At 48.0% G+C, this 22,953-nt stretch overlaps 1 protein-coding gene and 1 long non-coding RNA gene across 4 annotated transcripts in view; one reads left to right on the forward strand and one right to left on the reverse strand.

The window, feature by feature from the left end:
* Positions 1-6,211: 6,211 nt before the first annotated feature.
* The window catches only part of PNPLA1 (patatin like phospholipase domain containing 1), a 46,479-nt gene continuing 29,737 nt past the window's right edge, over positions 6,212-22,953 (forward strand). For all 3 annotated transcript variants that reach the window (XM_029945309.1, XM_029945310.1, XM_029945311.1), the window contains exon 1: positions 6,212-6,951. In XM_029945309.1, coding sequence (XP_029801169.1) covers positions 6,747-6,951 — 205 coding nt within the window. In that variant the 5' untranslated portion in view covers positions 6,212-6,746. The remainder of the gene's footprint in view (positions 6,952-22,953) is intronic.
* On the reverse strand, positions 7,368-13,138 carry LOC115296826. Its single transcript, XR_003911077.1, has 3 exons — positions 13,057-13,138; positions 12,051-12,212; positions 7,368-7,597 (listed from the first exon to the last, which is right to left on the reverse strand). It is a non-coding gene; the product is annotated as an uncharacterized LOC115296826 (long non-coding RNA).

Here is a 22,953-nt window from a genome sequence, read left to right on the forward strand (position 1 = left end):
CCACTGTCCGGAAGCAGGTGATCGTCCTGACGTATTGTCAGAAAGTCAGTGGTGGCCCAGCAGCTGTGTGTGTCACAACTTCTGCGTCATTCTCCTCGTGGCATCTCCTCATGCAGGCATCTTGTCCTCTCACGTCAGCACAGGAAGGAGGGTGAGCTCAGTATAGCAAGATATTTTGAGAGAGACCAAATTCACATAGTTTTTATTGCAGAATTTTGTGATAATGGTTTTATTATGGTTGTTAATCTCTTATTGTGCCTAATTTATAAATTAAACTTTATCACAGGTGCGTACATACAGGAAAAAACATAATGCATAGAGGCCTGGGTACTAGCCAGGGTTCTGGGGATCCACTGGGGGTTCTTGGAGTTCATTTCTGCTGATATGGGGAACCACTGTAATAGAAATTGCTTTCAATGGCGTCGGCCTTTCCCATCATCACTCAGTCCCCTCCATAAATTCAGATTTTATGGGTGCAATTGATACACCCATACCGTGACCTGAAAACTTCCCATACCCTGCAGAGGGAGACGTATACAAGGGTGCTCACTGCAGCTATAATGAAGCGTTGGAAACGACCAGAATGTCCGTCAGTAGGAGAATGATAAATATGTTGTCCCATGGTCCCGTAATAGGTCACCCAAAAGCAGTGACATGGAAAAGATGAGAATCGTGTGTCACAACACAAATGAAAATGGCAGATCGCAGAATAAATTAACGTGTTGGCTTACGTGAAATTTAGGAACATTTATAAAACAGTACTATACATGGTTATAAATCATATTCGTGTAATAGAAGTATAAAAACATAGAAGAGAGAGATTCTGTCCGATCTGGGACCTGGTTTCCCGTGGGAAGGAGAGTGGGGGCGGTGGAGCGGGGGTGGGTAAGGTTAGGGAAGAGTTCAAAAGGAGGTTTCAACTCCATCTGTAATGTTTCGTTTCTTTAAAACCAAACAAATATTTGACCGAGATGTGGTGAAATGTCAAGATTGTTCAAAATGTCTGTTAGATCCTTGGATATTTGCTGTTCTATTTTTGGTACTTTATGTTTTGGCTATTTCATAATGGAAAGATATGCCTTAGGCTGCATGAATTATCTCAAGGTCATGTAAAGGACACCATGGCAGCATGCTGGCAAAGCTCTGTCCCCACCTTCCTTGTGTCAGATTTTCTCCTCTCTCCCTCAGCCTTATTTTTAAAAATTGCCAACTTTTTAGAAAAGGTGTAAACATGTGCGCCACACAGAGAATACACCTATAGTCGATCGAGTATTCAGAAATTAAGTCACCTGCCTCAAAGTGCTGTGTTAGAACCCTGTTTGATTAAGTAGGAGAGCCCCACGTCATTGTCAGGAGGATACAGAAGAGGATAATGTTCTACTTCTTGCAACAAAAGTCTTTGTGATAAGCAGTTTCTAAAAGGTATAATAACAATTTCCTGAATTTTTTTAAAGTTTTCAGAATTTTCACATATTGGGATTCTTTCATCTATAATAACAGACTACTTTAAAGTATTTATTTTTGTTTTTACCGAAAACAAGTGGCATATTTTTTTTGTTCTTTTCAAGATAAGGTTACATTTTACTGGAAATATTTAATAGCCCTTGCATTAGTCATGAGGTTTTCAGCAGCAAATATCAAATTAGTCATGAAGTTTTCAGCAGTAAATATCAAATCAACAGTGGCTTAAACAATAGAGGTACTCAGAGACGCCTGGGCGGCTCAGTTGGTGAGCATCCAACTTCAGCTCAGGTCATGATCTCATGGTTTGGGAGTTCAAGCCCCGTGTCAGGCTCTGTGCTGACAGCTCAGAGCCTGGAGCCTGCTTCAGAGTCTGTGTCTCCCTCTCTCTCTGCCCCTCCCCCACTCACACTCTGTCTGTCTCTCTCTCTCAAAATAATAAATAAACTTTTAAAAAAAACCAATAGGGATGCTTGGTTACCTGGCATAATAGGAAGGGCACAAATGGTTTGGGGATTGGTACAGTCACTCAACAATCTTCTCAAGGACTCAGGCTTTTTCTTTCTTTCTTTTCCTATCCCCAGTGTAGTAGCCAGCCTCCAAACTGGCCCTCAACGATTCCCACCTTGGTATTCATACCCCTCTTACATTTTACCAAGGTTGGTCAATGTGGCCAGTAGAATATGATAGAAGGGATGATATTGCTCCTGAGATTAGGATATAAAAAGACTATAATCTCCATCTTGGGTTCACACTGTTCTCTCTCTCTATCTCTATCTCTTTCTCTCTCTTACTCTCTTTCACTGTCTTGCATCTCTCACTCTGGGGAAAGCAAACTGTCATCTTGTGAGCAGCCCACTGGAGAGGTCCATGTGGCCAGGCATCAAGCTTTATATCGATAACCAGCGAACAACTGATACCTCCCAACAACCATGAGAATGTGTTTGGAAGTGGATTCTTCCACCCCAATGACCCTTGAAATGACTGCAACCCTGCAAATCAGTTTAACTACAACCTCATGAGAGATGCTGGGCTAGAACTACTCAAGTAAGCCATTTCTGGGTTCCTAATCCTCAGAAACTCTGTGAGATCATAAATGTTACCTTAAGAGATTAAGTTTTGAGGTAATTTGTGACACAGCAGTAGATAATGAATGCACTCCATGTGTCCACCATGTTTCCCCTGGTGGGCACAAGATGGCTGCCATAGCTCCAAACATCACATTCTCACAGCTCAGCACCTCAGGCAGGAAAAATGCAGGAGGGTGCAAAAGGGGCTTTCTCTGTGTACCTTTTTCCTTCACCAAAGAGGAAAATCTTTCTGAGAAGCCGCCAGCAGATTTCGCCATACTTCACATTGACCAGACCTGGATCTCATGATTATTTCTAGATGCAAGGGAGGAGGGGGGAGCGGCTGGGAGATCAAGTATCAGGTCTTTTAGCTGCTTTATAGGGAAGAGGGCAAAGGACAAGTGGCCCGGGAATAGCTGCTGTGTAGCAACAACAGTATCTGCCAGCCCTGCCCACAGTTTCAATTTGTCTGGTTGTTTTCACCCGGCACCCTTAGCTTTTCCCTTCACGCTCTGTATTCACTGTCAACTGGAAAGTAAGTCTTAGTCAGATTCAGGTTAAACATTATTGGCAAGATCATTCATGGGCGATGCTGTGACCTTCATACTCTCTCACCTCAAGAAACAACCAGCTTCTCCACTAAATAAACATTTTATAAGATCCAAGCAGAGGGCGGGGTATCATCAGTGAAAGGCTAACCCACTGTGTCTCCCCCAGAGCCTTGTCCTGGTGGCTTACACATTTTATACTTATGGGAACTCCAGGTTCTTCCATAAATTCATTTTGGGTCATCTTGTTGGGATTACCTGTGGTAAGCAGTCGCCTCTTCTTGCCTGGGATTGCCCCGGGGGCTGATGAGTCACATGGGCAGGGCTAACTCAGTTCAAAGCACCTGAGAAGATTATGAGGGCAGAAATGTTGCAATGGGATCCTTTCTTGATGTCATCCTTAGGGCTTTCAGTCTAACATCAGGAACAAGGAGAAAGGAGATGAGCCTTCTCAGTGGTTTGCCACCGAGGCACAGGAGAAGGTGTGTGGAGCCCTCCACCAAGGTCAGCACTTGGTGAACACATTGGCAGCGTCTATGGGCCCTTCTCGTGTGCTATCCTGACTTTATGGTTTGCTTGTTTGCAGAGAGGCTGTGCTGCACCCACCGGAGCCTCCATCATCCCCATCGGATAAGTGCACTCGCTGAAGACGACAGCCAAACCCATCAGCCAGGCTGAGGCAGTGGTGGCACCTGAGGCCAAGTCAGGACAAGGCACCATCCTTGAAAGGATGGCGGGCCCCAGCCTTCTCAAGCCCTTGAAGCCTGTGTAGAACAAGGTGGTCTTGCTTCTGGCTTCCTTGGGGATGGCAACATGAACCTGGAAGGAGAATACTGGCCCAAGGTGGTCTTTCTTCAACAGAACCCTGTGCCAACCTTTAACTGCCTACCCTTCTCTGCTGCCTCAATGGCAGTGATCTCTGCCCCCTCCTGCCGCCTTTCCGACCCCTGCCTCCAGCTCCCACCTCGTCTTGTCCTCTCAGATGCGTCTTAAAGTTAACTCAGTTTCCCCAGCCCTGTCCCAGTTTCCTTAAGTCAACCAAAGGCCGTCCTACCCTTCCCGACCCCCAGGCTGAAAACGAGGCGTCCGCAGTGACTCATCTCCACCCAACCAGGTGACGGTCCTGAGAGTCTCTGCAACATTGGCTTCCTTTCCTTGTCTTCCTTCGGCTTCCGCGCTGGCCGGCCGCCAACATCTCTAGGAGGATAGTTCTGCTTCCTCATCTTACAGTCCTGGTCTCGTCACCCTGTCTGAGCCCTCTGCCAGCTCCTCCTTCGGGGCACAGGTGGGTCATGCCTTCCTCTCCAGAACCCCCCTTTCTATTCCATCTTACCTCCCAGGTCCATCTGTTCCAAAAGCCTTGACCCTTACTACCCTTTAATCACAGGAGAGGTACCACATGCCAGGCATTTGACAGCCATATCTTTAACCTTTATGGTTACAGCATAGGTATTATTGTCCCTTTCACAGATGAGGAAAACGGAGGCCAGGAGCCTCACACACAGGTCACGCTGCCTATAAATAGCAGAACAGAGATCCAGCTCATGTCGGCGTGATCCAAAGCCCTTCATCCTGTGTAACTGCCCTCCATCACCCCCATTCCGTCTTCTTCGGGGAGTTTGTGCTGCTCCTTGCCACTAAACCCCTCTCTTCCTTCCAGCTTCTTCGAGTCCCTCCAACCCAGGGGTCCAGCGCACAGCTTCTCCGGTGGTTCCAGCCCATGCTACTCACCCTCGCCTGGCCGTTGGGTTCGGCTGTCGTCTTCACTGATGGGGATGATGATGGGGGTGTCTTACCTTTCCTGGCAGGAATCTCAGCCCCACGCGATTTGGCCCTTAATTATCGACTGCCGTGTGTGGTTCTCTGGTTGTTGCATGTTTGCATGTTGTTGTTGTTGTTCTTATTGCCAAGAAGCCTGTGAGCATCCGAGTTAGGGGATGGTGCTGGTACCCACTCCTGTACCCCGGGTCCCCCGACACAGAGCTGGGTGCGCAAATACTCAGTGGAGCTGGCCTGGTTCCCTAGGAAGGAGGTAGAGTCCCCATGTTCCAAAAGCTGGTTGAACCCCACCCTGTCGCGCCCCACCTTCCCCTGCCAGCAGCAAAGCCTCCTATCCCACCCTGCATGCCTGCGTCCATACTCACGGGCACACAGATTGTCCCTGTCACACACACACTTAATCCAAAGGTGTCTTCCCAGATGGGAGAACAATTATGTATCTGGAACTCCACCCATAAGAGAAAGCTCCCTCCTAACTGAATTCTGGGGGGATGGGGGCCACCCTCCTTGTGGATTCCAGTGTGGATCCGCGGGGCCATGAGTTGGTGGGAGTTCACTGAGGGGAGAATCATCGACATCACATCCTAACAGAGTGTGGAGCTGGGCTGAGCACTGAGTGGGGGCCTTGGTGTCCCAATTCTAATTCGGATCCTGCCACCGTACGGTCTTGGGTGGGAAGAGAGGGGACAGATGTGATTTTGCCACTTTGGAACATTGTGGCATCCTAGGCAGAGAAATTTATGGGCCAAGGAGGGACCCTCCTCTCCAGGGGGCCAGCATTGCACGGCTCCAGAAGGGGCATGACCAGTGCTCCCTGGAGCCAACCGCAGCCCCCACAAACCATTTCCTTTGCCCTCCAGGCTCCAATATACCTCTCGGCCTTGATCCCCAGGCCCCCACATCTGGCCTCCCAAAGCCGTTCATTCTTGGGGTTAAATCATTAGAAGAGCATCCAGTATGAAGCTCCAAACACTCAGAGTGATCTAGATTTCAGGCTGACTTTCTCTGGTACACTTAGGAGACAGCATGGAAGTCTGGGACTTGGTGAGAGGGTGCTAAGGGTGAGTGGGTCCGTGTAGGGCTGGGGAGCCAAGGTGGGGAGAGATGGCGAGGTGGTGGTGGGTGGGCCCTGAAGCCTGACGTCTTGTCTTCCTTTACAGTTTTGCCTGTAGCCAGTCCCAACATGTGAACAGACACACTCGGTCTTACATAAGGACAAATGAAAACAATTGTGTAACACGCAGTGCGGGGCCCACGGAGCCTGGAGAAGGAGCCCGGGGAGGGGCAATGCTGTCGGGGGGCACAGGTGGTGTGAGCGCGTCCCCCTTAAACACCATAGCCAAGCTGCCGGCCCTGCCCCTGTGGGGGAGGGGACACCATCCTCGGAGGGAGGCCAGCGTATCATTCCTTTGCTGCCACAGCGTGTCAGAGAGGCGCCCTGTGATAACCATCGGTGGAAGTTTTGCAACTCAGTGTGTGAAGCCTCCTGGACTGCGGGCTCAGCAAGTGCCTGCCTCTTTGGGATGGCCCCAGTGGCCGCTGCCGGTGCTGCTAGCTGCACTCAGCACAGGACAAGGGCTCAGGAGTCTGTGACCGGGATGAATCCAGCCACACCATGAAGCCAGGGGCGTGCTCGGAGATCTGGGACGCTGCTCACACATTCGGGGCGCCTTCTGCACCTCCACCTGGGCTTGCCACCTTGTACCAGCCTTTGGGACTGCCTCCTGAAGGAACCCGACAGGCCCAGGCAGTGGCTGCCTGAGTCGCCTGTGGGTGTCCCAGCCCACCAGAGAGAGACAGCCCCATTCTTGGCTCTGGGTGGCAGCGAGGCTCGGCCCCGAGTTCCAGCAGGAGAGCAGCTGGAGGCCAGCACTGAGGGACCAAGAAGATGGAAGAACAGGTGTTCAAGGGGGACCCGGACACTCCTCATTCCATCTCCTTCTCCGGCAGCGGATTTCTCTCCTTCTACCAGGCCGGGGCCGTGGACGCCCTTCGAGACCTGGCCCCCCGGATGCTGGAAACGACCCATCGCTTCGCCGGGACATCGGCGGGCGCAGTGATTGCGGCCCTGGTCATCTGCGGGATTGAAATGGGTAAGGCCTTGCTTCCGGGTTCCCTGGGGGAGCTTCTTGGGGGGGGTTCCCCAAAGTGGAGCCTGAGGATGGGTCTGGACGCCTTGGGGAACAAAGCCAGGACTTCTGGGTGGCAGAAAAGGGAGAAGGGTCCAGTGGGACGGCCGGCAGCTGGCACATTTGAGGTCGGGGTCTGCCAGGTCCCAGTCTCTGACCCACTGGGCGAGTGTGGACCCCTCTCTCCCTCAACACTCTTATCTGTGATGTCCTGTCTGCCAGGGAGAAGGAAAGGCAGTACCTTCCTCAAACAGCCTGGGCTTGGGAGTGATGCCATGGCATGGTCATACCCTGGGATGAAGTGGCATTCCTGTTGGGCCTTGTTTGAAATGCACACATCCTTGGGCTGGGGGACACTTCACATCTTTATCACCATGGTGGGACCAGCATCCAGGCGGCTGGAGAGGTGCAAGCCTTGTGGCTGCGGGGATGAGCCGGAGGGCGAGAGACAGGGAAGGAATAGGATCTCACGTCACCTTCTTCGCCAGAGAGAAGGACCGGAGGGTGGGAAGGCCGACCCGTGCAGGGAAACGGATGTGTTCCAGGCAGTCCCATATGGCAGGCCTACTCCAGCATCCTCGGGGGCTGCATTTATCCATGTACTGTGCTACTGCGAGAGACGGGAGACAGATATAAACACTCAGACAGGTAACCTTGGTAAGATGTAGGGATACAATTACGGCAAGGAAGGATCAGAGAAGAAAGTGGGGGCTGTTTTAGAAAAGGTGGTCAGGGAAGCCCTTTCCGAGAAGGCGACATCCCAGCGGAGACCCGAGTGTTGTGAGAGAACAAGTCAGTGGAAGATGGGTGAAAGAACGTTCCAGGTGGAGAAGCGGCCAAGGAGCCAGGGAGTGGGGGCGAGGAGGGGGGCATGGAGGCCAAGGCTGGAGAGGCAGGTGGGGGTCAGATGGTGCACACGGGACTCCTCTGGGCGGAGCAGCAGGCTCTGGATTCACTCGCAGAGCTGGGGGGCACAGTCAGCAGGGAGGGGGCGACATGGGGAGGGGCTGAGGGCGGCTCTCCCCTAGCGCTGGATCCCAGCTCAGCCATTGTGCCAGTGGGCTGGGGGCACACTCTTGTGGCTCCGTTTCTGCCTCCGTAAGGTGGAGACTCTGCGTGTACCTAATTCCCAGTGTCGGTAAAGGATTAACTGAGCTCGAGTGGCCGGTTTATCACAGAGTCCGGCACCTGGGAAAGACTTTTGTGCATGTCAACTACCCGGCTGGAGTTTTTAAGGAACCTCACTCAGCAGCTGGGAAGAGTGATTCCGAGGGGGAGGGGCAGCACGAGGGAGACTCTGGTGTGTCCCGTGAGGGTGGAGCACAGCAGGTGGCTGGGTGATGACAGAATGAAGCCAGTGGGTTCAGGATACACTGACCAGTGAGCCATGCAGAAGGTCCCACTGCATTGTGTGGGGAAGGGGCGCGGCAGGCTGCCTTCCCCTCCCGGGAACCCCTATGCTTGGTGAGAAGTCTGTCTTCGTTGTAAAGAGTAGTAGTAATGCCCATTTACTGAGTATCTCTTATGGGCAAATAATATTTTCTTTCTAATATTTCACAAGTAATGAACTCTTTCTCATTGTACAAAACTCAAACAATGCAAAGTATGTGGAGTTTTTTTTTTTTAAGCCTCCCTCCTGTAGCCAGTGCTAAGGGCTCTGCTTAGATCCTTCTACATCTTTTTTTCTCTTATTTAAATTCCAGTATAGTTAACATAGAATGTCGTATTCTTTTCAGGAGTACAATATAGCAATTCAATAATTCTGTACATTACTCAGTGCTCATGATGATAAGTGTCCTCTTGATCCCTTCACCTGTTTCCCCATCCCCCACCCGCTTCCCCTCTGGTAACCATCAGTTTGTTCTCTGCAGTTAAGAGTTTGTTTTTTGGTTTGTCTCTTTTTCTCCATTGTTTTGTTTCTTGAAGCCCACAGATGAGTAAAATCATGGTGTTTGTCTTTTTCTGACTGATTTCTTTCACCTCACATTATACCCTCAAAGTCCATCCTTGTCGTTAGAAAGGGCAAGATGTCGTTCTTTGGTATGGCTGAGGAATTAGCCATTCATCAATCAGCGGGCACTTGGGCTGCTTCCGTAATTTAGCTAGTGTAAATAATGGTGCAGTAACCATAGGGGTGCACGTATCCTTTCAAATTAGTGTTTCCGTAGTCTTTGGGTAAATATCCAGTAGTGGAAATACAAACATATAGTAATTCTATTTTTAATTTTTTTGAGGACCCTCCGTACTGTTTCCCACAGGGGCTGCACCAGTTTGCCTCCCCACCAACAGCGCACCAGTGTGCCTTTCTCTCCACATCCTTGCCAACACTTGTTGTTTCGTACGTTTTTGATTTTAGCCATTCTGACAGGTGGAGGTAATTTCTCATTGTGGCTTTGATTTGCATGTCCCTGAGGATGAGAAGCTGAGAGTCTTTTCAGGTGCCTGCTGGCCCTTCTACCTCTTTCTTAACGCACAGAGTTCTCTTTGAATGTAGCAGTTAATGTTTCAGTCACACAATGGACCCTAGAACAAGGCTTCAGAAAGGGGTGAGAAGCCCCCACTCCCTCGTCTGAGAGCCCCAGAATTCCTGCCCTTGGAGACATCCTGCCTCTGGGATTCTGTCCTTTTCTGGTATCGATGTCACTCACCTGCCCTGTTGCTCCCACCCATGTCGTATCTTTATTGCTACTTCTTAAAATACACCTTCTGGGAGAGTTAAGTGGTGTTTCCGTCTTCTGGCATTCACGGCCTTGTCAGAACTCATTCATTGCTATCAGTTCAACCAATACTTCCAGAAGCTGACTTGGGCAGGCTGTGACAGGCATGGACAGCAGGGCGAGAGGCACTGAAACCCATGAGGACACCCAACTGTAGGTGTGACCAAGGTGTGGATCATGCACTGCCCGGGATCAGGAGAGTCGTTCAAGAGGGGGTGAGGTGCACGCGGGACTTGCCCCTGTCACTCTGCAGAGCGTTTGTGGATGTGTTCTCTCACGTCACTCCAGTCTGCTTCACTCAAGTTCACTGCCAGGTAATTTGCTAGTATTTCCTTTATACCAGGCACTAAGCCTTTGGCATATCAGCTCATTCAGTCCTCCCAACAACCCTGTGCCGTGAAAACTATTATCATCTCCATTTACAGAGGAGGAAACTGAGTCACAGAAAGCTTAACTGACTTGCCTAAGGGGGTACGTGCCGTACTTGGTAAAGCTGGGATTCTAGCGCCGTCTGGCCCAGCGCCTGCATGCTCGCCTTTTAAAGCATTCCGCTTCTTTTTGTTGTTGCTGTTTTTAAATGTTTAGTTATTTTTGAGAAAGAGAGAGTGAGTGTGGGAGGGGCAGAGAGAGAGGGAGACAGGATATGAAGCGGGCTCTGCACTGACAGTAGAGAGCCCGACATGGGGCTCAAACTCATGAATTGTGAGGTCATGACTTGAGCCAAAGTTGGACGCTTAATCGACTGAGCCACCCAGGTGCCCCCCAAACACCCTGCTTCTTGACAAAGCAATGTCAGGGAGTACAGGTGCCGGTTGCATGGGTCCTGGGGTCAGGGAAGTCTCTCTGAGCAGATGGATTTTGCACACGGACCTGGAGAGGGGGAGGGAGCCAGCTGTGAGAATATCTGGGGAGAGCATCCTAGAGATAGAAAATGATTTGTGTAACATCCCGTCAGCAGAAGCAGAACAAGAATATGGACTCCATTTCCTGACTTTCTTTGAGGATCTTTACCTCTTTCAGTATATATTCCATTAAGACTATATCATGACTGGGGGCACCTGGGTGGCTCAGTCGGTTGAGTGTCCGACTTCAGCTCAGGTCATGATCTTGCAGTTCCTAAGTTCAAGCCCCGCATCGGGCTCTGTGCTGACAGCTGAGAGCCTGGAGCCTGCTTCAGATTCTGTGTCTCTCTCTCTCTGCCCCTTCCCTGCTTGCGTTCCGTCTCTCTTTCTCCAAGGTATAACATTTTTTAAAAATTAAAAAACAAAAATAAAGTTTTTCATCATTTTGCCATGTGATAACCAATTTCTGCACACCATTGACAGGCAACCCTCTTCATACTGATTTGAGATGCCGCTTCTGCCTTACTCAAGCTTCAGACTCGCAAGGGTCTGTCCCTGGAGTCTCTCTTCTCTCCCACTGGTGACTTTGTGTATTTCTGCACCGCATCTCACTGTAGCTTTATTATATGTGGCAACCCCTCTCCTCTGCTCCTCTTCCAATTCTTCTTCAAATATTGTCTCTGTTATTCTTGACCCTGCTTCCCCGCTATGAAAAGCTCTGTTGGGATTTTAATTATATCTTCCCATTTCTAAATATGGTCTCTCTCTATTTCTTCTGGCCTTTGCTGTCATTCAATAAAGATTGTGTATGTCTTTACTGAATGTGTTAGTTTTTGTTTCTATGAAATATGGGCTCTTTTTTCTTATGGCATTTCCTAATCCAATTGGTTATTGCTGAGATAAAGGAAAGTTGACTGTTATTACATATTGATCTTGTTTTGAGCAAACTTGTGAACATTCTGAATGTTTCCAAAAGTCTGTTGGTAGATGGTTTCATATTTTAGGTGCAAATAATCACTGTATCTCCATGTCACCAGACATTCATCTCTTTCTTTTTTTTTAAGTTTATTTATTTTTGAGAGAGAGAGAGAGAGAGAGAGAGCAGGAATGGAAGAAGGGCAGAGAGAGAGAGGGAGAGAGAGAATCCCAAGTAGGGTCCACACCGCCGTCACCGGACCTGATGGGGTGCTCAACGAGACAGAGGGGCTTGATGGAGGGCTTGAATCCACCAACTCTGAGAGCATGACCTGAGCTGAAACCAAAAGGTGGATGCTTCACCGACTGAGCCACTCAGGTGTCCCTTAGGTTTGTCTATTAAAAAAAAAAATTCTTCCACACGTGGCCTGCGGGCCTCTCGCCTCCAGCTCACATTTGTTCCCAGCCTGGACTTTCTGCCCTGAGATTGCATGTTTTGTTCCTGTGAAAGCTGAGGCAGAAGGTCCATCTTCTGGACATGTGTGCCAAGCTCTGTGACAGGACCAACTCGGGGTGCGTGAAAACGTACCTAAAACCACTCGGCACAGGGCCTGGTTTCCATTAGTGATGCAGTAAAGGTCTGTGTTCGTTCATTCATTCTTGCGATGACGGATGGTCCTCATGACAACTGGCGGGGCTTCTTAGAAATTTCCAGTCTGGCCAGCAGTGGGGTTGGGAGCTGGCCTCCAAGCTGTAAAAATAAAATTGTTTTTCGTTAAAGAATGGGATTTGGTGGACTTACAACCCCATCCCTCCTTAACTACTTGACACCTTTCCACCTGTGAAAACCACATGGCAAGCCATTCATTCCTTCGTTCATCCGTTCATTAGTTCATGCATGTAACAAATGTTTGCTAAGCATATGCTAGGCTCTGCAGAGGACAAGGTATAACATAAAATGAAACTCTGCCTTAACCCTCAAGGAACTTATTGCCTACTTGGACTTAAAGGCAGCCACGAGGTAGATATAACACAGGAGAATTCCAGCAGAATGTTAGAAAACTCAAAGGCATAGGAGTGCGGAGGAAGGGGCAACGTCTCCAGTGCTAGGAGGCCTTGCGGAAGTGGCATCTAAGATGGCGTCTGAAAGGTGAGGAGAGGGGCGCCTCTCAGTCAGTTGAGTGTCTGGCTTCAGCTCAGGTCATGACTTCATGGTTTGTGAGTTCGGGCCTCGCATTGGGCTGTCCGTTGTCAGCGCAAAACTTGTCTTGGATCTTCTGTTCCTCCCCACCCTTCTACCCCTCTAACACTTCCCTGCTTGTGCTCTCTCAAAAATAAGCATAAAAAAATGGTGAGGTAGGGATAGGTTGGGCAGGAGCCTAGGCTTCTAGCGAGGACCTTGAATTACATCACGACAGTAACACAGCAGGGCAGGGAAAGGGGATGCCTCCAGGGGCTGGTGAATGGTGCAGGTTGACTGAGGTCAGGGGCCACATGCAAGTGTCTGAGAAGTGGCTTTGGGCTCAGCAAGAGTTGTCCAAGATGGGAAAGGGCTGCTCCGGAAGAAGGGAGCACCTGTCCTCCGAGAGACCCACCTGACTGCCTAATTGCTGCTCCTGTGGGTCCTCCCTTCATTTGCTGCCATCACGGAGATGACCTATAGACCCAAGGTCTCCAGATTCCCAGACTGAAACACATAGGGAGAAATATTGTTTACATTATAATCCCGTGTACACATAATTCTAAAAAAAGAGTTTCATGATAGAATGCCATAGTTTAATGCCATAATTTAATATTTTCTTCTAGTCATTAATACAATCTTTCCCTCAGCTGCACAATCAAATCACCCAGGGCGCTTTTATTTTTTTTTATTTATTTTTTAAATATAGTTTATTGTCAAATTGGTTTCCATACAACACCCAGTGCTCATCCCAACAAGTGCCCTCCTCAGTGGCCCAGGGTGCTTTTAAAATGCCCGTGGCCCACAGGGCGCCTGGGGGGCCCAGTTGGTTTAGCATTCTACTTCAGTTCAGGTAGGTCATGATCTCACATCTCGTGAGTTCGAACCATGCGTGGGGTCCTGTACTGACAGCTTCAGATTCTGTGTCTCCCTCTCTCTTTGCCCCTCTCCCATCTGTGCTCTATCTCTCTCTCTTTCTATTAAAAATAAACATTAAAAGAATTTTTGTAGTGCTCACTGCCCAGGCTTCTTCCCAAGCACATTAAATCACGATCCCCCTGGGGCAGGGGCGGAACCCAAGCACCAGTGTTTATCCAACCCAGGGGATTCCAGTGTGTTGCCAGGTTAAGACTCATTGAGCTTTGGAAAACTAGATGTGCTGCCTGCTTAAGACCCGATGAATGTCTGACCAGGCAGTGGGAATTGCTGGGGCATTTTGTATGGAAACTGCAAAATGCCCATCACAGTACTGGCCTCATGAAAATTCTCTGTCCGATTTTTAATGGGGAATGGCTTTTTCCATTCAATTTCCATCATTTCTAGAACACTTTTATTACCTCCAAAAGTAATAAAACCCCATGTCCCTTAGCTGTCGCCTCTCAATTCCTACCCCCCCCCCCCCGCCCCCTCCCGCCATCACCACCACTGAGTGCCCGGCAGCCACTAATCTACTTTCTGTCTCCGTAGATTTGTCTATTCTGGACATTTCCTATCAATGGACTCACTCAATATGTGGTCTTTTGTGTTTGGATTCATTTATTTAGCAGAAAGTTTTCAAATGCATCCATGCTATCGCATATGTCATAGTTTCATTATTATTATTATCCAATATTCCATTGTGTGGATATAACACGTTTTATTTATGTATTCATTCATCAGGTAATATACATTTCAGTTGTTTTTAACTTTAGGCTATTATGAATAATGCTGCTATAAAAATACATGTGCATTTTAAAAGCTTATTAATAACTTTTTTAACCAAGAAAATTTCAAACATGTTAGAGAAAGGGCAAAATCATGGACCCCCCAAGAACCTCATCCTGTAACTTCAAGAGTTATTAGCATTTCCTACCTGGGTTTCATCCAGAGCCTCCCCACCCTGCCTTGTTTTGTTTTTTAGATTTTTAATGTTTTAATAACATTAAGCTCATGTGGAAGTTGCATGTAGCCTCACTAGGCTTTGTTTTTTGCGTGAACGCCTCAGAGCGTGTATCTCTGTGCAGAGAAGAACTGAGTCTGAGGAAGCCCAGGGGCGCAGAAGCTGCCTGAGACCCGGAGGGGCAGGTGCCTGCCTCAGTGGCTGTTGCCCAGCAACTCCCAGGGGGTGAGGGGAGGGATCATGAGCTCATCAAGTGACTTTGTTTTGTCTCTAAAAGTCATTATTTTCATGGGGCACCTGGGTGGCTCAGCTGGTTAAGCATCTGATTCTTGGTTTCCACTCACTCAGGTCATGATCTCACAGTTTGTGAGTTTGAGCCCCAACTGGGGCTCTGTTCTGGCAGTGAGCGGACCCTGCTTGGGATTGTCTCTCCCTCTCCCTGCCCCTCCCCTGCTCACAGTCTCTCTCTCTCTCTCTCTGTCTCTCAAAATAAACTTAAAAATGTTTTGTTAAAAAAAATGTTTTGTTAAGTAATTATTTCCCAAACACTGTCATGCTGCCTTCTCAACATTGCCAACCCCCAACTTCTGCCCCAGCCCCTACCACCCCAGACACCCAAACCACTAAATAAAATATTAAAAGAGTAGGGCTCAGGGTCAGGGCTGGGATTGGGGGCTTTTCTTTTCACTTCCAGGGTACGCAGTCTCGGGAGGCAGCCCATCCCTGTGCCTTTGCTCCAGCTGGTCCCTCTCTGAAGAATGCGGTCCCTCCTGCTGTCCCCATGTAACCTGACTAGAAATCAGGCTCCCTGGATGCTGAGACCCACAGTGTCCTACAGGCAGATCATGAGCCTAGCTTGCCACACACATTGTTTTCACATGGTCTTCCACGGTAGGGTTCAGTAAGGAGGGAGGTGGGGTTCAGAGAAAAGCTAGTATGATCCCGACGTCTAAACTCTCTCCCCGACTCCTTTTCCTCTGGGCCCAGGAATCCACTCAGCAGTGAGTGACCTTGGACAAGCCACTCTGAGCTGAGCTTGGCTCGGTTGCTGTATAAGGGGAGAGAGTCATGCCTGCCTTGCCCTCTCCACGGCCTGGCTCTGGGAATCACAGAGATTCCTGTGAATGAGCTTTGCAAACTATGGGGTTAATACTACAGTTGTTTTGGTTGGGATAGCAGAGGCTTCAGCAAGACAGAAGAGCGTAGATCACTCATGCGGCCTTTGCACTCCAGCCTCCAGCTCCACAGTTAGAAGCGGGGTTCCTTCCCTTGTGCTGCCCACAGTCCAGTAGGGCTCTCCATGACCTCTTTATTTCAGCTACTTGGAGAGGAAAAAGTGGAGGGCACACCTCTTCTCTTTAAGGGCAGGCTTTGGAGGTGACACATATCACATCCCCTTACCTCCTATGGATCTGAACTTAATCATGTGGCCACATCTGACTGCAAAACATACTGGGACATATAGACTTTATTCTGGGAAGCCATGGAGAATGGATGGTGGGGACAATTAGCGGTCTCTGCCACAACGACTGTAATTGGAGATTCGGCAATGATGGAAAACTCCATCTCTCCCTGGGACCAAGACCATGACTCCATAACCACCCGGCCAAGTCCATTCTGTTGGCTGGGGAGGCCTCAGCTCTGAACCGTCAGTAGGCTTCCTTCCTGGCAGCTGAGGGTGTGAGAGCCTCGGTCCTCCTATGGCCCGGGGCCGGACACCACCGCACCCATTACATCCCCTACCAAAAAAGGCCTTCTGGTTTTCTCTTGAGAGATGTTACCTCCTCCCAATATGCCTTCCCATTGGACCCCACTGGATCTCTTTTCATGATCTCTAGTTTGCTCAGAGAACCTGTCCACCTGTTCTAGCACTTGATGATAGATGGTCTTAATGATTTCGAGTGCTGTGTCTTATTTCATCAACTAGCTTGGTTGAGCAATCTGAGATCTTATGAGTCCCGTGGCTCCACAAACGGCTTGTCAAACAAGAAATGCTTGATAAACTCCCGATGATTGCTGGCTGTTGGCAGGCATGACGTTGAATGTGTTTTGCAATTCTATTTTGGAGTCTACCTGACTCTTAGATAATTTTCTGCATTTATGGAGATGATTAGACTTATAATACTAGAATTTCATAGATGGAAGGTCAGTGAGTCCAACTGTTTCATTTTACAGGTGATTGTGTTTCGACTTTGGGAGAGGAAGCAACTGGTTGGAGGTGGATCTTGCTTTGACCAATGGTTTCCAAACTGTGTTCCGCAGAACTTCATCGATCTATGAGAATAAAGGAGGTTGAGGGGAGGGGAGAGTCAGGGAACAGGGAGGTACACAGAGACCCTGGGACCTTCCCCCAGCTTCAAAAAGTATAGTTCCAGGGGTGCCTGGGTGGCTCAGGCGGTTGAGTGTCTGACATCAGCTCAGGTCATGATCCCACAGTTTGTGGGTTCAAGCCCCACATGAGCCTCTGTGCTGATAGCTCAGAGCCTGGAGCTGCTTCCGATTCTGTCTCTGTCCCTGCCCCTCCCCCACTTGGGCTCTGTCTCTTTTTCAAATACAAATGAACATCTAGGAAACTTTTTAAAAAGTATAGTCCTACTATTATGCATTCCTTTTAAAATTTCATTCAGAAGAAGGTTCCAATGATATACATATATATATATATATACGTATATATATATATATATATATACGTATATATATATATATATGTTTAAAAGGCACTGTTTGAGTCTAATCCACTTAATGTGCAGGCAAAGAAGTTGACCAGAATCTGGCTGACTTACAGTGATAAAACAGACCAGTCATTCACTCATTCCAGGTTCCAGGGATCCAGCCGCAAACAAAACAGCTGTGTGCCCTGTGAGGCTGACATTGTCTTGATGGAATCCAGCCATAAATAACCAAACACGTAAAAAAAACATCAGCGTGCATGCTCCAGAGAGAAACTAAAGCAGGAGAAGGGTGTGGTAAATGATTCAAGGATGATATTTCAGGTGCACTGGCCGGGAGAGGCCTCTCTGAAGTGGAAGGAAGGGAGGAGGAGCCACGAAAGCTCAGTATCCCGGGCTGAGAGACCCATAGCGCAACCGTGCTTGAAGTCTCACAGCGGAAGGCAGCTGTCCTTCTGCATAGGAGGTGGGCTTCCAAAGGACCCTGCAAAGCACATGAGAGGCTCAGAGGGGCAGCAGCGGTGGCGGGGGGGCGCCTCACATACGTGGAGTCCGCTACTGTCCTGGTCTCCCTCCCACCTGCCATGCCAGTGATGAAAGACCAAGGCTGAAGTTATTGTCATTGGCAGATGGCCAGGTGTGTTTCAGGCAGTGGGCCCAGTGGGCCCTCAGGGGCTTGACCTGGAAGGACAAGACTACTTGTGAGAACCTTGGCTCTGGTGACTCCTGTCTTGAATCACCCGTGGTGGGTCAGTTGAGGAACAAGACACCCGGGGTGGTGGAGACCGCAGTTCCCAGGAGGGAGGAAGATGGGGTGCGTGTTTCGGCTCAGCCGCACATCCCTGTGGGTCCTTGGCCGGCCAGTGACTGCCTCCCCCTAGGTTTCCCCGTCTCTAACTTGGGGGTGTGAGCACATCCTCTAGACATTACAGTGAGGGAAAAAGAAGGCATGAGTGTTCCTGGCACGGTGCCTGGCAAAGCAAGCCATGATGAATGCATGTCGAGTGAAGGGAAGAATAAGTACAAAGAAAATTATCTTGAAATAGAAAAGCATAGGTGAAGCAGCGTTTTTCATACTTCACTGAAGAATGTTCTAATGAACTTATAAACTTAGTTAAACAAAGATTGCTAGGGGCCCCTGGGTCGCTTATTTGGTAAAGTGTCCAGCTGTTGCTTTAGGCTCAAGTCATGATCCCAGAGTCATGGGATCGAGCCCCTTGTTGGGTTCCATGCTGAGCATGGAGCCTGCTTGAGACTCTTTCTCTCTCTCTCTCTCAAAAAAAAAAAAAACCCACACATACACAAAGATTACTAGACTCCAACCTTGTCCAATTAACTTTATTTTTGAGACAGAGAGAGAGAGAGAGCACACAAGTAAGCACAAGCAAGGGAGGGTAGAAGGAGAGAATCTTAAGCAGGCTCCATGCTGAGCAACACAGAGCTCAATTCCGTGACACTGGGATCATGACTTGAGCCGAAATCAAGAGTTGGATGCTCAACCAACAGAGCTATCTGGGCATCCCTAATATTTTTAATACCTTAATTGTGAACTCATCTGTACAAGGACTTAGTTTTTTGCAAATTCTATGTGGTCTGGGCAGTGACAGGACCCAACTGAGCCAGCTTTCCCTGGCCCTGGCCAGGCACCCCTGGGTTATCATCCACCCAGGATCAATTTTCATGGTCATTATGCTGGTAGGCTGTGTCAATTCAAACTCTAAACCCCATGTAATGCAGGTTTGGGAGACTTTGAATTTTTATGGGAAACTATCTTTTCACCCAGAGCCCTGGGCAGAGATAAGCTACTGACACCTTTCACTGGTCCAGCAATTATTGGAGTGTCCTGACTTTAAGTGGGGCGTCTCAGTGCCCCTCACACAGCCCAGGACCACAGCCTCTGCCCTTGCTGGTTTCTGGTCTGATAACTACATCACCAACTTTCTTCTCATGGCACTGGCTTCCAGTTGCTTCATGTCTTCCCCTTCTTTCTGGTGAGTTCACCCATGTCTCACAATGTTTTTAAAAAATTTATTATTGAGACAGAGAGAAACAGAGCATGAGTGGGAGAGGAGCAGAGAGCGAGGGAGACACAGAATCTGAAGACAGGCTCCAAACTCTGAGCTAGCTGTCAGCCCAGAGCCCGACGTGGGGCTCAAACGCACGAACTGTGAGAGTGTGACCTGAGCCGAAGCCAGACACTTAACCGACTGAGCGACCCAGGTCCCCGTCACAATTTTATTTTATATCAGGCTCTCCATTGTTATGGTTATTCCTGAAGCTGGAAAAGTTCCTATATTGCTGGAGCGGAAAGTGTCCCCAAAGCTCTTTAAGACCGTAATGAGAACCTCCATTTTTCCCCCATGCGTGCATGTGTACATGGGCGTCTGCTTTTACACAAGGCGTGTATGTGTGCTCGTGTCCCAGATGTAACTGGGAGTTCAGTCCCGGCTGCTAGGTGTGCTGTCAGAATCAAAATGTCTTCATCAGAAATCATTCCCGAGTTACTTATCTGCCCAAGAGGACAGCATGTCCTGTAAAAAGTACTCTGCTCTGACTCATGTCCCAGTGTCACGCTATTAACAGATATTTATCAAGCACTTAGAATGTGCCGGGCACTGTGTTCAATGCCTTGGGTGAATTATTTATCCTCATCTTTTCACAGCCCCACGAGGCAGACACCATATTTCTACCCATTTTAGAAAGGAGGAAACAGGTATTTAGAGAGATTAGCTAAATTGCCAGGGTTTATCCAACAAAGCCAAGACTGAGCTCTCTCTTCATTTCTACCTTCCCCATCCTGTTTAGATGTTGCTTTGTAAATGACTTGACAGCTTTCCTGTCAAACACTGTGGCTAAGCCATCATTTGCACATTGGCTAAGAACATGAGATCAAATGACATGATAAGTGTGCAAAAGGACTTTTTATAAAATGCTAGAAATGACATCACTGCGTGGTGGTTGTAACTTGCACTACCGTGATGAGAGCAGGACCTTTTAACTCACTCCAAGTAATGTGTTTCATATGTTTGACCATTCCAACCAAGTGGATAAAAGGTTATTTTCTCCCAAACAATCTTCTGGACTCTTGAACTGAAGAGATTGAACGCCAAATCTGGTAACACTCTTTGAATATGTTTGTTATTTGTTACACAGTGGAAATATCTAACAATTTGCAAAGCAACTCAAGGGGGTGACATCCTGCAATTCATCTCCCTCAACATCAACCATCGTTAACTGAGCCCCTGCTGAGTGGTAGGCACTGTGTCGCTAACAGTAGTGGGCATCTGTGTCTTTTTTTTTTTTTTACTTCAAATATAATCAACTTTTTTTAATTTTTAAATTTTATTTAAATCCAAGTTAGTTAACATGTAGTATACTAATGATTTCAGGAGTAGAATTTAGTGATTCATCTTTCACATATAAACACCCTGAGTCCATCCCAACAAGTGCCCTCCTTCACGTCCATCACCCATTTAGCCCATCCCCCACCCCCCACCTCTAGCAACCTTCAGTTTGTTCTCTGTATCTAAGAGTCTCTTATGGTTTGCCTCCTTATCTGTTTTAATCTTACTTTTCCTTCTTTTGCTCTATGCTCATCTGTTTTGTTTCTTTTTTATTTTCTTAATGTTTTTTATTTATTGTTGAGAGACAGGCAGAGCATGAGTGGGGGCCGGACAGAGAGAAAGACACAGAATCTGAAGCAGGCTCCAGGCTCTTACTGTCAGCACAGAGCCGGGCATGGGGCTCAACCACCCACCAACTGTGAGATCATGACCTGAGCTGAAGGCAGATGCTTAACCTACTGAGCCACCCAGGTGCTCCTTGTTTGGTTTCTTAAATTCCACGTAGGAGTGAAATCATATGATATTTGTCTTTCTCTGATTTCACTTTGCATAATACACTCTAGTTCCATCCATGTTGTTGCAAATGGCAAGATTTCATTCTTTTTCTAGTTAGGTATTATTCCATTGCATATATATACTACATTTTCTTTATTCATTTATTAGTCAATGGAAACATGGTTTCTTTCCATTTTAATTCTGGAATATCGCTAGATTTACAGAGAAGTTGCTGAGATTTACAGAGAAGTTGTTGATATGTCCTTCACCCAAGTCCCTCGTAATGTGAGCATCTTCATAACTATGATACACTTGTCAACACTAAGCCATCAACATTGGTACATTACTATCACCATAGATTTCACGAGTTCTTTTTCTAGCGATGTCCTTCTAATGCCCCAAGATCTAATTCGGGATCCCTCACTGCCTTTGGTGGATCCATTTCTAAACCAGCTCGCTCGTATTAAAATAGCATTCTCTTCCTTACTTCACTTTCGGATTAAATTCAGCAAAGACAGTGAGCTCCATTTCCAATTCTATAGGGAAGACAGGCAAAGGAATAATAAACAAACCACCAGACCATTTAGACTCCCATTTGACTCGGGAGTTGATCGTAGCTCCTACTCTGCTTTCAAGAAACCGCCCTGTAAGGAAGAATCTCTTACAAAGCTCAGGGCCGTGTGTCCATCGATGTGGGGGCAAGCATTAGGCCCGGGCTTGACAGAGAAGGCTGCTCTGTGGTTTGCTTTCTCACAATCCCGGGTCCAGCTGAGTCACCGAATGTTCCACCTCCACACCCACCAGCTAGAAAGATTCCTCTCAGTGCAGCAGAAAAGACATGCTTTGATCTCCTTCTTCAGCTCATCATTCATTCACTCACTCACTCATTCTTTTAGTTTATTTGTTTATTTTGAAAGAGAGAGAGAGGCTGAGAGTGGGAGAGGGGCAGAGAGAGAGAATCCCAAGCAGGCTCCACACTGTCAGCGCAGAGTCTGACATCGCAGAACCTGGAGATCATGACCTGAGTGGAAATCAAGTTGGATGCTTTACCAACTGAGCCAGCCAGGTGCCTCTCATTCATTCGTTTTTAAAACATGTATTATTAATTCAGCAGACATTTATTAAGTTCCTACAGTATGCTGGGTACTGAATTAAGTGCTGAGGGCATAATGGAGAACAAAATAGAAATAGTCCCTGCTTATGGAACATTAAATAATTTATTTATTCGTTCTTGAATACCTTGAATACTGAGTGTTCAACACTGTGCTAGGTAGTAATGTGGGGGGTGGTGTGATCTTTTTAATACAGACCCCCACCCTCAAGAGATGCGGCTGGCTAGAGACAAAGGACAAGCCACTCAACATAGCCTGAGATAAATGGTATATGTTTGAGACAGAGAGCTAAGTAAGAGTGGGGGCATGGGGGTGTGAGCAAGGAGGGCTTCATGGAAGAGGCCCAGATCATAAATTGTGCTTAAGGGTGAGGTCTGCACGGTTTAAAAAAAAAAAAAAAAAGGAGGGGGGGTTGCACCTCCCTGGCTCAGTCGGGAGCATGTGGCTCTTGATTTCAGGGTTGTGAGTTCAAGCCCCACATTGGGTATAGAGATTACTTAAAAATAAAATCTTAAAAAAAAAGTGTGTGTGGAAGGGAAATAAGCAGGATGGTGCCCTTGTGTTTACCCAGGAGAGCTGAGACAGAGGGGCTGAGGAGGGGCTTTGGGTGGGGGGATAGAAGAGGGTATGTTTGAAGGTGTGGTTTGGGTTTTGTTGGGAGTCTTCTGGTTTCCCAGGACATCCAAGCCCTTAGGAAGTGTGCTAAATCCTAGAAAGGCAGATCCTAAGAGGCTTCTCAGAACCACCCCACCCCCCACCCCGCTGTGGGAAATAGAGGCTCTGAGAGACTAAGCCGGCAGCCGCCTGTGGTGG

The sequence above is a fragment of the Suricata suricatta genome, chromosome 7 (assembly GCF_006229205.1).
Source record: "Suricata suricatta isolate VVHF042 chromosome 7, meerkat_22Aug2017_6uvM2_HiC, whole genome shotgun sequence".
Taxonomy (NCBI): domain Eukaryota; kingdom Metazoa; phylum Chordata; class Mammalia; order Carnivora; family Herpestidae; genus Suricata; species Suricata suricatta.